Source organism: Malania oleifera, chromosome 2 (genome assembly GCF_029873635.1).
Source record: "Malania oleifera isolate guangnan ecotype guangnan chromosome 2, ASM2987363v1, whole genome shotgun sequence".
Taxonomy (NCBI): Eukaryota; Viridiplantae; Streptophyta; class Magnoliopsida; order Santalales; family Ximeniaceae; genus Malania; species Malania oleifera.
In genome coordinates, this window is record NC_080418.1 from 40,682,652 (window position 1) to 40,697,891 (window position 15,240).

A 15,240-nucleotide genomic window follows, 5' to 3' on the forward strand; every position below is an offset into this window, starting at 1 on the left:
TTTTACTATTTTTCAATTGTTATGTTGAATAAATTTTTTAATAAAAAGTAAAATTTAAAAGTAGAACAATTAAGTAAAATAATTATAATAAATTTTATTTTTATTATAGTAATTTTTTAATGTAGATTATTTACAATTTTATTACGTTAATTATATTTTTATCATATTTTAATTTAAAGATGAAAATAAATATTTCTTAATTAAAATTTAAATATTTGTTAGTTTTATAAATATTAAATAAACAGGTTAATGATTTCTAATTTTTAGTTTTTGTTTCTAATTTTTGTTTTCATTTCTTATTTTTATTTTTATTTTAGATTTTTGTTTTTTAGTGATACATACGCCCTAAACGGACAATTTAGGTTTATACCTTCTTCACCCAATCAACCTGAACCCGAATTCGTTTACGACCCACTGAATCCGACCCGTCAACCTATTTTGCCACACCCCTATCTACAGACTACAGGGCGCTTTCACGAACGAAAACCCTAAAAATTATTTCAAGTTGGATGCGTCGCTTTCCTTCCTTTGCTCCGGCGCCAGCTCTCTCTCTGTTCTGCCTCAAAATCGACGACGCTTTCCCATTCTCAGGCGACAACGTTTTGGGAGATGCCGCTGCAATAGGCGATTGCTTCTCGTTGGCCTCAACAATCGGACGTTGTTCCATTTGGGTCCAATTCCTCCCTTACGTGCAGGCAAGCTCTCCTCTTTTTCTTAGCCGCGTCTCTCTCTCTCTCTCTCATGCACGCACAAACAGAGTTGCAAGATATTCACTGTCGGAATTTTAGTACTTCTCAATATTTCCTCACAGAACTTCTCCAAATGTTGTAGAAGCATAAAGACGTGATTTGACTGTCGGGTAGGTGCATTGCGGAATCCATAGTGACATACCTTTGGGGTATTCCAACCTACTTTCCTTGATTCCATATTTTGCTTAAGTATGATTGGAAGGCATATTGAAGCAAGAGGTGTTCACTGCTTAGTTGGGTTACAAATGTCTATTGAATTGCTTTGCAACTCCATTGAATTATTCTATATGGTGATATATTCCATTGTATTTTGCGTCCTGCGAAGCATGATTAGTAAATTTTTTTTTAGTATTATGATGATGTGGCTGCTCGAGACATTTTAATGAACTAAAACTGACACATCAAATGTTTGATTAAATCTTAGAATGAAGTTTTTTTTTTCCCCAATTTGATTTTGTTATATGATGTATTGGAAGTCCAAATGGAAATGTGACTAAAAAAGCGTAGAGGACAAGAATGTGGGTAGACACTAGTTGACAGATGGATGAACTTGGATTCAGCCTTGGGCTCAAATAGGAAATTACGTCAAACAAACCTTGGGTATGCACTGGCTCTGGACTGAGCCTCAACTCCGGGTCTACCCCGAATTAATCTGGAATTGCTCTTGTTGGGTTAAAACTGCCATTCAAGACAAATGAAGGTGGGGCCGGTCACTCAAGGTAAGGAATTATAACTCTGGAGTCAGTCCAGACAAAGTTATGGGCTTAAAAAGGACACCTAGAAAAGCAATAAAAATTGAAAAAGAGTGGTGAATTATATGCTACAACTGCATATTATCGCCGCAAGAGAACAAAGATAAAGTGAGCATAATTTGGAAGAAGTTAAAGATTTAGAAGCATTAATTGATGTTTTTCATCTACGCTTTTCTGAAGTTTGTGATGTACTTATAATTGTTTTTCTTTGTTTATATTTATGGTTTAATTTTAATTTAGAATGATGGATAGCTAAGAAAATATGGAAATTCTTGGATGATTTTATTGATCTGTTTTCCAAAAATAGAGTCAGCGAAGCATTCCGTAGGCAACTTTTTTATTTTTCTATGCTACTGTATTCTGCTGTTTCTTTAAACTTTTAGGCTTGTATGAATAGTTGTGCGCAAGACACCAATGATACACATAAGATAGTTCAATAAATTGTTGTGCCCTAGGAGTCTTTATGTCTGTGTTTATACATAAATGCATGTGCAAATGAGAATCAAATTCCTTTGACAACTAAACCACATAAGACAGTTGACTCAATTATTTTATCCATTGAGTGTGTCTGTTATGCACATATTTATATTACTCCATGCATAAATTATAGGCACAGTTCCAAAAATAGCCCAACAACATACTACATAGTAACGAAAACTATTTTGGCAACTAAGGTGGCTTTGGTTCGTGGAATCACAACATTATGATGACATTCTTAGGAATCTCATTTTTGGGAATGTGATGCCTGCCTTGGAATATGTTTGTTTGGTTCATGTTGTAAGGTTCTTAGGAATGTACATAAGATGGTCATGTTAGTATTTGGTTGAGCATGGGAATTGCATTTTAATTGATTGCCATTTATACACTTGACGCATGTACAAACAATATATGAATTACAATCATTTCTCTGCAAGAGAAACCTACTGAGAGTATGTAATAAATTAAATCCATGTCCTAAAAATTTCAACCATTATAAATAAAAATATTCAACAAAACAATAACCCAATTGACCAAAATAAGAGGGTGCAATAGTCTAAAAATTTCAACCGTCATTTTATATTATTATAACATTATAAAAATAATACTCTTGTTCCTTCAATTATAATAATTTATTATTATAAATATAATAACGTGTAATAAAATTTTTTCTCACGGCCAACAAGCCAAAACTGAGGGGATAATTTAGTCCCAAAATAGGATTCCAATTTCCCATGGGAATGGGATTCATATGAAACTTTCCCATGAGAGAGCATGGGAATGGATTTTCATGCTTAGTTGGAATCTTTTATTCCTAGGGACTGTTATATGCCATATCTGAGTCTAGCCTAAAAAATCCCAGGAATGAGATGGCATGGACACTACAGCTCCATGAATATTGAAAATGCCCCAACCAAAGACCTTGTCAGGCTGCTAGATAACAATGGTTTGACCCAAGCTCTCAATTTACTTTTACAATTTGTTAAACCAATATTTTGTTTCAGATAGGACGCTGAGGGGTAAAGCTATTTTTAGCATTTCTGTTCCTTCTGACAAATTGCTATCAACCTCAGTGCTTCTTAGTGGATGCACTGATTTTTTAAATATTTTTTACCAAGACTTTTGGCCCTTCAAATTTTGATTTTTCTTATATACCCTGGGAGAACATATTCAACCACATTTTACCCCTGTTTGAGCTAAAAATGCATATAAATCTTAATTTTCATCATTTACAAATCCATAGAGAATGTGTTCCATATATGTGACCTGAACCCTTATTAAAATAATATGAATATGTTCCATTTCATCAATGGAGAAATGGAACGCTTACTGAAATAAACAACCAAAGCCCAACCTTTTGTGGCATGTGCTCAAAGTTAAGATTCATTTTCTGCTTGTTGCATAGCCATGGACAAGTGTGTGACCAAGCCAAAGGAAGCATTTTACTAAATGACGACACAAAAATTATACACACCTGCACATGCCCATTGACAAAGAATATGTGCAGGCTGCATGCTGCCTTAATAAACTAAGATAATTCTTTTGCTGGAATAAGCTCAATGGCTTCAATTACTACTACTAAATTGGTAGGAGAAAAAGGGTGTCAAACAACCTTCGTTAACAGTTGTGAATGAATAGACTGAAGGCCTAATATATTCTAGACAGGTCAATGTCTTCGAAAATCAAATTATAACCTAATTTGTATAACAAATATGATTTGGTTATCAGAAATCAAGACCTTGAATATTGAGGCATTTGAGTCATGGGTAGTATGGTTCCACTGTCAATTTTCATATAAAAACATTGCTTTAAGGTTGAATCAATGATAATATAATGTAAGCCCTATTGCTAAACTTGGACTTGGTTGATTGCTCAGTGATTGTTGATATCAATGTTTAAAAAAGGCGAAGGTGTAAGACGAGGCATTTTAACCCTTAATAGGCAAGGCTTAAGCCTTAAAGTATTGGGACGTAAGCATTTTTAGAATTTGTTTTAAAGATAAAAATATGTTAAATAAATTATATATATATTTAAAATAAATAAAAAAATTAATAAAATCACAAATATAATGTAAAAAAGAAAAAAACTAAATATACTTTGCAAACTATTTGTTCACCATTCAAAAATTGCTAACTTGAATACATGACATAAATCATGACAAGAGATAGCTATACCATTTCAAAGTCCATTTCACGATCTGAGATACAACTCTTAGTTATTTTGGAAAGGTTGAGGTTCAAGAGTTCTAGAAATCAACTCATGTTATGACATTCCTTTTATATAAACATGTAGTTAAAATTTTTAAGAATCACACCCAAAATGCGTAAGCCTCAACTAAAAAGGGGCAAAAAGGTGTGCCTTTTGTAAAAATGCATAAGCCTCAGCATGTAATGCATTAGCCTTTTTGAAATTTGGTATTTTAGATTAAGCCTCAAGGCATTTTAGGCATGCCTCGTCTTGAGGCGAGCCTTGGTTGAGCCTTTTAGAACACTGGTTGATATAGATGTGGATGGAATATTGTTGTTCATTCATAGAGATTTTATTTGGATTTTTATAGGTTAAAAATGAGGGTGGGCCTTAGATCAACAGTAAGGTTACTCCTTTGTGGCCGGTTGGTCATGAGTTCAAGCCAAATAAACAGTTTCTCTGCATGAAAGCAGGGGTAAGGCTGCGTACACTGTGACGAACCTTCCCTTATCCTTGCAAAGCAAGGAGCTTTGTGGCCTGGGTGCGCCCCTTCGTTTTATAGGTTAAAAATGTAGAATGTTTGAAAAACAGAGGAGATGCTGCCGGATTTTTGATAGCATCTAAATAGTTGTGAATATTCTTTTGTTTATATATGTTGATTTCAGTTAGGAAATTTTTGTTTGTGTGATAAAAAGTAGGTGTACTTTTGTTTTGGTATGTACTTATGATACTAGGTAGGACTTGATTGGCTGCTTAGAAACTGTTGATTTTGATATGATACTTAATATTATAGTTTGTACAAAGAATTTTTTCTGGATTTTTATAGGTTGAATTCAATAACCCAAAAAAAAAAAAAAAACAAGAGAGGATATGTTGTCAAATATTGACAGTATCTAAAAATCATTGATTTATTATTCTAGAAACCTTGTCCATTATATAAAATTCGTGCATAGCACGAGGCACTGCTAGTACTATTAGTTTTTTTTTTTAAGATTAGTAAAGGAAATTTTATTGAAGAGGCATCAAGGGGATGCCAGCCCATGTTACAGTAAATCAAGCACCGTGAAGGGTGTCACACAAATCAAAGATTACATCATAGTCGTAGTCCTACAATGCCAGCTATTGATCACAGGAAACCAGTGTGATGGTGCCATGAAAGTTGTTGATGTGGCAATAAAATTGCCCATGCGGAATTGATTAAATTTCTGTTACTCACACAAAACCACTTTTTTGTTTACTATAAAACAAAATAAAATCCAATTTCTGAGGTATTTCGACTTACCTGCTAGCCTTCGAGGGCTTTAAGAATGAGCAACTCCAGATTCTCTTTCCCCTAGATACAAGGTTGCGGTCAACTCATTTCCAGTTCCTGCCCACTTGTCTTTCCCACTCAACTGCCACCAATTCACAAGGTTTCTTCCGTGATTGTCTAAGTTAATTCATTGGCGTACAATATTAAGATTTGATATGAAAAGTTAGCACTTATTTTGTTGTGTTGTTTTTACTGACCCCCATGTTCAAGTGTGTGATGCAACTCTTTCTTAAGGTTTTCTATTTGATTTGTTTTATTAATCTCTTGCCAGAGCTGTAGAACATCAAAGATAGTTGTCTGAATGTTATAGTGATGGTCATTGCTGACATTTTTTTAGATGAACATGCATGCAAAAATTGTTGTTATGTTGTTGAATGTTGTCTCTTATGCTGGCCTATTTTTCTGGTTATGGCGGGCTGTTCTAAGTGCTGATCTTGTGTTTGATTGTACTTTTTCCTCCTGTGCTTAGTATATTACTCTTTACCTTACTTTTTTTTTTTCTACAAAATCTTTTGAATGTTCCTTGTGTTAGAAATTTGGTGTAGTTCTTTTTTTTTTTTTACTTGGTGGAATATATGTCAAATGAAGAGTGAATATATGTCAAATGAAGAGTGATATTTGCCAGTATTAAATGAATTATTTCATAGATGTAATGAGTGCTAAATGTTATGTTTGCTTATTATTATTATTATTATTATTATTGTTGTTGTTGTTGTTGTTGTTATTTTGACATACTGTTTCTTGCAAAAAACTAGGGCCTATTTCTATTCTAACCTTGCGGTACAATGAGATTGGAAAAATGTTGGTTCTGCTCATCAACTATATACCCTGGACACGGTATTCAGTTTGTTCGTAACGATGCTAAGGTTACTGCTCATGCCTTGCTTGCTATTTTTTACTTTAGATTATACTCTGCCGTGCCATGGTTTGATACACACTACCTGGTTTTTGAAGGAGTTTTTACTAAGCAGAGAACTGTTGCAATATATATTCTCACACACTCTGGTTTGTGGAGGCGTTTTACTGTTGCAAGCAAAGTCTCAATGCTGGTGCATTTTGAGTCTTTTGACCTGATTCAACCAAACTAAGCTTCTTTATCCTATCGAGAACCCAAATCACCTTAAAAGTTTTTGTTCTTCTGATTTCGCCTTTGGTTTGTATCAATTTTGGCTTGGATTAGAGGTCAGTTTTTTGTGGCTGCACAAGTGGTCCCAAAAAAGAGTACATCAATAGCAATAAAATGTATATTCCTATATGTTGGTTGGTTAGGGGTGGATTCTTTTTCCTTGATGCCTCAACTCAGTGATTGTTGTTTTCAAACTGGTTTTTGCTTTTCCTAAGCAAAACCATATAGCTGGAAAAGCTTAATCCAAACTGATCAACGGTCTGGCTGGTGTGGCTAGTTGTGTCTTTCTTTGACAAGCTAACTTGTACTCCTGAATCCAGATATCAAGGAGCAACCACTTGTTTTTTTTTTTTAATTTCATTTATTTTAATTTTTTTTAAATAAAATAAAATAAAATTTGTGATCATTGCCCAGTTAGATTTCAGTCCATGGCTAGGATGGTGTCTGTTATGCAGCAATTTGAAGTATGGTTTACCTATTAGGTACAATAGTTATTAACTATTTTCAATTGGAAGATCCCTGACAACATTGTGGTTGCAGATTTTCCGTTTTTGTAGATCCAAATGCCACAAGAACTTTAAGATGAAGAGAAACCCACGCAAAGTAAAATGGACCAAGGCCTACAGGCGGTTGCACGGAAAGGACATGACACAGGTATGTGAAGTTGCTATAAGCAAATTTTCTTTTTGTCATTTTAAATATATTAGTACTGTATTAGGCCACAGTATACTTCTGATAATGTTTTAATTTTTCTCTTTCCAAGGATTCAACTTTCGAATTTGAAAGGAAGAGGAATAGGCCAGAGAGATATGACAGAAATGTTGCAGAGAACACCCTGAAGGCCATGAAGAAGATAGTTAAAGTCAGAGCTGATAGGGAGGCCAGGCACATCAAATTGAGGTTCTTATTCCTCCACTGCTCTTTGGGTTATAGAGCATTGTAATGAATTTTTGCATGGTAATGTTGATTTTAATTATTTGTGCAGGATGAAAGGAAAGATGGCCAAGGAGCGCAGGGAGGCAGTGAAGGAGTTGGAGCAGAGTATCCACATGGTAAAAGCTCCTCCTGTACTCCAACAAGATCAATCTCTCACTTTACCGAAGATCAAAGTCAAGGTTTCCCAGCTGCAATCGGAGGGTATTCGTATAATGGAAGAGTGAGTTTTCTCCACAGCAGAGCCGTTGACTCACCATTTTCTATTTTTTCAAAACAAATGTTTTTACTATTTGCTGTAGTGTAATCTCCATGGACAATAGCTTCCATCTGTTTTTCCTTTTTGTATGTCTTGTGACACCAATGTTTCGGCTTGTGTTGTGTGGACACATTGAGAATTGGCGCTATCAGTAATGTAGCAGTGGAGAGAAGATTAAACTTGATAATAAAGAGATTAATTGCACTAATAGATTTAGATATCTTGGATCAATTATGCAAGTAGAAGGAGAAATTGAAGAAGATAGTACATGGAATTAAAACAGGTTGAATACCTTAAAAATTAAAAGGAAAGTTTTATAAGACAATTATAAGGCCATTATGTTTTATGATTCAGAGTGTTTGACAATTAAAAAACATGTAGTAATTTCTAAAATATGAATGTTAAGGTGGTTGAGTGACATTACATTAAAAGACAAAGAAACAAGTATATATGTAATAATTTAGGCATAGCATTGTTTGATGACAAGATAAGAAAGGGATGACTTGGATGGTTTGGACATTTGAATAGACATAGGCCTAGTGGAGCATTTGTGAGAAAGAGTGGGTAATTATTTTTAGCTTGAAAAGGGGTTGGGGTAGATCAAAATAACTTGGAATGAGATAATGAGAAAGGATTTGGTAACTCTTAAAATAAAAGAGGAAAACGTTTCGAGTGAATTGGCGGAAAAGGATTAATGTAGTCGATCTCACCTAGTGGGACTTGAGCCTTATGCTTATTATTGTTGTTATATTTTGATATTTTTGTTTATAAAAGTGTGTCGTATGAAAGACTATTTTGCATATTATTTTTTGCCATCATTTATTATTATTATTATTATTATTATTAGTGACATTTGGCTTCAACTAGCTGATGGTGTTGTGGAGGCAAGTCGATCAAAACATTGAAGTTAGATTAGTTGGAAGTTCTATAGATAATTTTGAAAAAGTTGTTTTCTGACTTTAGTGTGAACTTTGGTCGACACTTTATTTTGGAATTATGCCTTTGAGAATCTTGCCAACTTGAACTTGGGCTCCTTTTCAACATTTACACCCATTTGGAGTTCCAAATAAAAAAAAGGAAAGCAAAGGTTGTTTTTTCGTTTGTGGTTCTCAAAGAAAGTGAGGAAAAATGTGGTAAATCATTGATGAAAATTTGATTTTATAAAATTTTAATATTTTTTTAAATTTAATTATATTAAAATTAAAAATTTTAATTTTAATAATATATGATATGGAGAGAAAATATAATGGAAAGTAATTTTTACTCTTATTTTTAAAATTTTTTGATTTAAAAGAGCCTTAGATAATTTTTGAAAGTATGAATTTCAAGTTTTAGATTTAGATTTGTGTGGATTTGGAAAAAACTCAATATATGTTATACTATATTTTGTGTAAATTCACATAAATTCAAATTTAAGGTTCAAAATTTGTGCTTCCAAATGTAAGGTTAAAGTTAATCATTAACATTTGTTTGGAATTTCTTAAAAAATTATGGTAAAAAATGCCTAAGATAATTATTTGTGTTGAGTTAGATAGCTATTAAAGGTGTATTTGGTTCATAAAATGTCTTTTTGGTAGTATAGTGATTATAATATAAGAATTTGATAATTATATGGCATTATAAGCCAGATGACAAAAAAAAAAAAAAAAAAAAAAAAAAAATATTGTTTCATAATATGGAATAGATAATGATTGGCTATTTCAAAATTTTACCATAAGACACACCATGTCTTTCTATTTTATTTTATGTTGAATGAAATAATGCAATTTCTAAAGTTTGGTTTGCTTAATGCCTATTCTTAGGAAAAGTGGATGCCACAAAAGCATTTGATAGCTAATAAAAATATATATTATTACCATAAAGCAAGTAACAACACAAAAAGCTATCAATGCTATGTTATAGTATAGAAATAGAAATATTCCTATTTTAAAACCAGATCGTTTAGAGAAAACAGGAAAAGCTAGTTGTTTTCTCGACGCAAGTTATCTCCTTTGAATATTGTGCACCTCAATTGAAGGATTCCCAAGATTTCTTGATTTTCGATCAATTTGAGGATTTTTGTCTTCATTTTTTAATTCTTCTATTCTGATTATTTCTTCGTTAACGACTTACAATATTATAGGCTAAATACTATAAATGGACAAATTCTTGTTGATCTTCCAAACAATATGTTTTCTATTGGTTCTTTAAATGGAACAATGCAATTATAGAGAAGTTTATTGGAAAGGCCCCTTCATTTACATATATTCGATCATTTATCAATAAAGTTCGGTGAAGGATTGATCAGGTTGAAATATTCTCTCTTCCCTCTTGATATATTTTGTTCAAATTTGCCATTATGGAAGACAAGAACTGGATTATTGAGAATGGACTTTATTGGTCATAAACCTATATTTCTTTTGCGTTGGAGTCTTGTATCTGAAATGAGCAAATTGAAGGTTCATAAAATTCCCATTGTGGCCCAAAATTTCAGAATTCCTTGTGTATTAGACATAGGATGGTTTGCGTTACAGCCATTACATGTTTGTGATTGGAAATCCTTTATACTTTGATTTTGTTACCTAACAAATGGAAAACCCAACTTATGCCAAGATCTGTGTTGAGATAGATTTAAATGATGATTGCCCTCAATGTATAGACATTAGAATTCCAAATGGTGATTTGCTAACAGTTGATCTTGAATATCCTTGGACTCTTAATTCTCAAATGTGATTGCTGTAAGGTTTTTTTTTTTTTTTTTCTGTCATTCAACCATAAGTTGTAATGAACACAAAAAATGGATTATAAAAGATGGAAGTAATAATAAGAAGGATTCTTCTGGGAAAGTTGAACTCCAGGCTGCAAAGGATATAACTGAATGTTCAAAGAAGCATGAGTTAATAGATAAGGAAGTGGAAGTCAGGTGAAGTAATTCTTTTAGAGCAGTCATCTTCTTTGCTTTGTTGTGCTCGCTCAACCTATCATCTACTGCCATTTCATATGTGATGAGCGGTCCAATGAGCTCATCCAGGGTTATTTCCTCTAGGTTTCTCCCCTCAGCTAAGGCAGTGGCTTTTGCCTCCCAAATTGGAGGTAGACCCCTAAGTATTTTCCTAATCATTTCATATGTTGGGTAAGTCTTACCAAGTGCACGTAGAGAGTTGGTGATATGTGTGAACCGAGTGTACATGCTTTCTATGGATTCACTAGAATTCATCTTAAATGCCTCATGTTAGCCTTAGAGGCTACGTAAGCTTAATTGTCTTGTTTTGATGATAACAACCCATTAGTGGTTCTAAGTAGGATTATCTTTGCACAATAAGCCTTAGTAAGAACAAACACAAATGCAAAGATTAAGTAGATTCTTAATAGGTTAGACATCATCAAAAAGGGGGAGAATGTTAGGTCTGTTAGCTACACTATCTTGGTTCATATGTTTTGATGATATTAACCTATTTGTTGTTTCTAGTATTTTCCATCCTTGCAGATCTTATCTCGTATAGGTACAAAGTGTCAGATACACAGAGGTACCAAATCAGAAGCAAAGATCGGACCTAGTAGACATCAAATAGAAAAGATCGGAAGGACGCTAACTCAGAAGCACCAAAGCACATCCTGAAGTTTTTATTGTGTATAAATTAATTGTAATAAGGGTTGTGTGAGTGAGTGCGTATTATAACTCTTGCGGTGTGTATCTTGCATGATTTCTGAGTAAGAGTTGAGCCATTGCATAAGCATACTAGGACACATGAGTTTATAGGATTGCACTAAAGACATAAACACAAACTCACCTTTCATGGCTTTCTAAGTTAAAATAAGAGTTTGTCAAATGAATCCTAAAACTCAAATATGTTTTCAAAGGGACAAGTTTTTTAACATCCTAATTTTAAGAACATTTTTATACTTAGTCCCGATTGTGTTAAAACAAGTTTAATGTCCTAAAGGTTCAAAGAAAGTCAAGTATATTTAAAAAAGGACATACTAAGCATATTGGGTTTTCAAACGTGCTTTATTAATTAAAATATCTTATATTCAAAAGTAAACTCATTCGGACAAGTTTTAATCTTCATTATACTCAATATATTTCATATAATTTTGTTCAAGAATGTTTTGAGTCGTTAAAATACTTTTTGACAAGGAAAAACAAAGTAATCGTCACTGTTGTAGTGCAGTCTTGAGTCCTGAATATCTTACGGTATTTTGGGCATAACTTTTTCTAAAAAAGTCCAAATGGGACAATCTTGGTGTCCCTGGAAAGCTAAGACAAAATTCCACAACTTTCATTTTGGTGACTTTTTCTGATTCAGGGACCTCGTCGACGAATTCTGGGAAGCGCCCCAACGGGCGGAAAACGGCTAGTTTGCCAAATAAAGTATTTTTTCTTCCCCCCAATGGCTCCTAAGATTCTTGGGCTATAAATACAAGCTTTTAGACTTGTATTAATATGGTTTTGAGCATTTTTGATCATATTTGTGAAAAATATCATTTTATCCAAAACCTAAGCACTTTGCACTTTGCATTTTAGTTATTCTTCACAAGTGTTCAGTCCTCTCTTGCTCACTTATCTTGTAAGATTCATTCCTTGAGAGAATAGAGTGAGAATTTGGTTATGTTTCATATTGGCTCATTTAAGGAGCATTAAATTGTATTTCCAATCTCTTGTAAGGTTCTTTGTGAACCATTGTTGTAAGGTTCTTTGTGAACCGAAGCAAAGACTCTTGGTGAGCGCGGTAGGGGTTTGTTCCCAAGTGTAGGGATTTTTTCTCGAGTTGTAAGACTTCTCCACCGGTGAAGGAGTATCTTTAGTGGATTGTGGAATCCTTGGCTTGGTGCTAAGGCGTGGACGTAGGCTTGGTGCCGAACCACGTAAAAATACCGGTGTTATTCTTTCTCTCCCTTACACTCTTTATTTTATATCTTGTGCATGATTTATATTTATATTGCGATATAATTTCTTGCATCTTGCCAAGAGTTTTTATTTTGTAGAAAAATACGTATTCCGCGAAAAGAGTCTATTCACCCCCCTCTAGACTATATACTTCGGGTTGGGACTTCCAACACCTCGTATTCACTAGTTACATGTCAATGCAACTATCCTTAACATCTCTACTGCCTTCATACATAACCTCTAGTTTATCCCATATTTCTTTCCCAGATGTACATGCCATAATCTTATTAAATTCATTAACATCTATAGCTCAGTACAGGGCATTCATTGCAGTAGCATTTACATTAACTCCCTTTATATCATCATCGATATATTCTTCCTCCATTTTAGGTTCTCTCTTACCCTCTACAGTTTTCATTGGGATAAAATCTCCTTTGGAGACAACCCTCCACACCTTCCAATCAATATTTTGAAAAAAAATGCACATCCTTTGTTTCCAAAAGGTGTAGTTAACACTAATGAAAATTGGAGGACTTGTGGAAGACTGTCCCTCACCAAAAGGGGTTACACCAGTGTGAGTCATTGCGATCTTTTATAAAAATGTTTAAGTCTATGCAACGAGACTCTAATACCAAATGTAATTTTTGGTGTAATCCCAAGAGGAGGGGGGGAGGGTGAATTGGATATTTTAAAATTCCTAGGTTAAAATACCACAGTAATAAGTATTTCTCAATGTAAGGTCTTTCTAATCAAATATATGTACATATATATATATCTAGTAGATAAATGATCGCTTAAACAATTTACACAATTAACACAATTTTTAGTATATTCCCAATCAGACATTGATTAATATTCAAAACGCACTAGAGATAATATCAGCAGATAAATGTAAGCATGTAAATACTGGAATGTAAAGAGTATAAGGTAAGAGTGACACATGGTTTGTTATCAAGGTTCGGCCATAGTGCCTACGTCCCCGCCTTAAGCTAACCAGTAACAGGATTCACTAAATGCTTACCTAACTGGGTGGAGCGACGCTGTTTACACTACTCCTTATGAGGTGAAGTCTCCTCGGTTCACTTAGATGATGGTGCTTCCTAGCTCACCTAACCGGGCTAGAGCCAAACTAGTGCACCTTACAGGTTAGTGCCTTCCTCGTCCGACCACACGTCGGGAATACAAAGATGATAAAAGTTTTGTGTACAAATGAAGTGCTTCCACAACAAGAAAATGATGTACAACAATAAGCACAATACACTCTAGTATGATGAGAGATTAAGCTCAATAGAAATTTTGTAGTTTATATGACAACTCTCAAACAAAGTATATATATATGGGTGTGAGAATATGATCTTTGATTCAGGATATGATGTTCACTAAGTGTATTATCAAAATATCTTTAAGAACCCAAACAATATCTCAAAAATATCTTTTCAAATATGAAGTGAAAAAGATATTAGGGTTTAGCTTGCCAAAAATATTTTTCCAACAAAAGCACAATGCAAGCCTTTGAATCTTGCAATGAATATACAAAGATTCACAAGCTAAAGAGAGTCTTCCCAAGAAATATTTATGAATGAAATACTCTAGGAAGAACTCAAGCTTACTCTTTAAAAAATAATTTTAAACAAAGCAAGAATGAGTGAGAGTTTAAGCTTTGAAATGAGTGTGCAATGCTCACAAGAATGTGTACTCAATCTAGCTTCAAGTTGCAATTAATATGCAAATGAAGAAGATGAGTATATTGCTCTCTTTTTAAAAGAATATGCAAACAATAAGTGAAAGAGAGTGAGATGAATGCTTGTATGTGAGAGTATAACAAAAATAGCACACAAGATTTTGAGAGAATTACTTTGCTAGTCAAAAGTACTAATCAGGCTTTGTAATGGGGTATATACAGAATTCCCAAAAATTATGACCGTTAGGGATACAATGGTAATTTTAGAAAAGTTTAATTATAAAAATAATTGTAGAAATAAAAAAATGGAAAATAATTGAAAAAAGGTCTGCCTAGCCAATTGACTCATTGAACTAAACGTACCCAGCCGACTGACAGTACCCAACTGACTGACTAGTTTTGAACGTGGTTCAGTCAGTCGACTGACAGGAAACTTTAAGTAAAGTTAATTGTCCAGCCGACTGACTTAAATGAATTGAAAATGCTCAGCCGACTGACAGTGCCCAGCCAACTGACTATTTTGAACGTGGTTCAGTCAGCGAACTAAAAATTTATCTAAATTAATTTTTGAAAGTCAGAATGGTGTCAGCTGCCTGTACAATTGATTGACTAGTGCAAAAATTGACCCCATCGAGTGAGTCAGCCTACTGACTCTGTGGAGAATTTTCAAATTTCAAATTAACGAGAAGATTTTTCAAATTAATTCCTTAATTTAATATCTTTTGAAAAGTTACCTAAATGATTCATGTTAGATGAGGAAACTTTTCTTTGAAAAAGTCTATAAATACTGCCTTTGCTAAATGAAAAATACACTTAAGCTAAACACGATTTCTACTCTAAAATTCTCCTAAAAGATCATTCTTGCTTACATCTTTTTGCTGGGGGAAAACTCTACGA

At 33.6% G+C, this 15,240-nt stretch overlaps 1 protein-coding gene across 7 annotated transcripts; it reads left to right on the top strand.

The window, feature by feature from the left end:
* Positions 1 to 395: 395 nt before the first annotated feature.
* On the top strand, positions 396 to 8,003 carry LOC131149007 (probable ribosome biogenesis protein RLP24). 7 transcript variants are annotated; one of them, XM_058099038.1, is made up of 6 exons: positions 396 to 695; positions 832 to 898; positions 6,233 to 6,343; positions 7,144 to 7,257; positions 7,367 to 7,503; positions 7,589 to 8,003. In XM_058099038.1, the coding sequence occupies exons 3-6, from the start codon at positions 6,263 to 6,265 to the stop codon at positions 7,761 to 7,763; spliced, it is 507 nt and encodes a 168-aa protein (XP_057955021.1). In that variant the 5' UTR covers positions 396 to 695; positions 832 to 898; positions 6,233 to 6,262; the 3' UTR covers positions 7,764 to 8,003. The 7 variants fall into 7 exon arrangements, with proteins under 7 accessions (XP_057955021.1, XP_057955023.1, XP_057955024.1 ...); XM_058099035.1 differs by having other exon boundaries at positions 442 to 695; positions 812 to 898; XM_058099036.1 differs by having other exon boundaries at positions 462 to 695; positions 812 to 859.
* Positions 8,004 to 15,240: the final 7,237 nt, after the last annotated feature.

Coding starts and splice junctions, on each gene's coding strand:
- LOC131149007 (XM_058099040.1), top strand. CDS start 6,263: ATGAGATTGGAAAAATGTTGGTTCTGCTCATCAACTATATACCCTGGA. Junction 7,258..7,366: donor ACGGAAAGGACATGACACAG/GTATGTGAAGTT, acceptor TCTCTTTCCAAG/GATTCAACTTTCGAATTTGA. Junction 7,504..7,588: donor GCCAGGCACATCAAATTGAG/GTTCTTATTCCT, acceptor TTATTTGTGCAG/GATGAAAGGAAAGATGGCCA.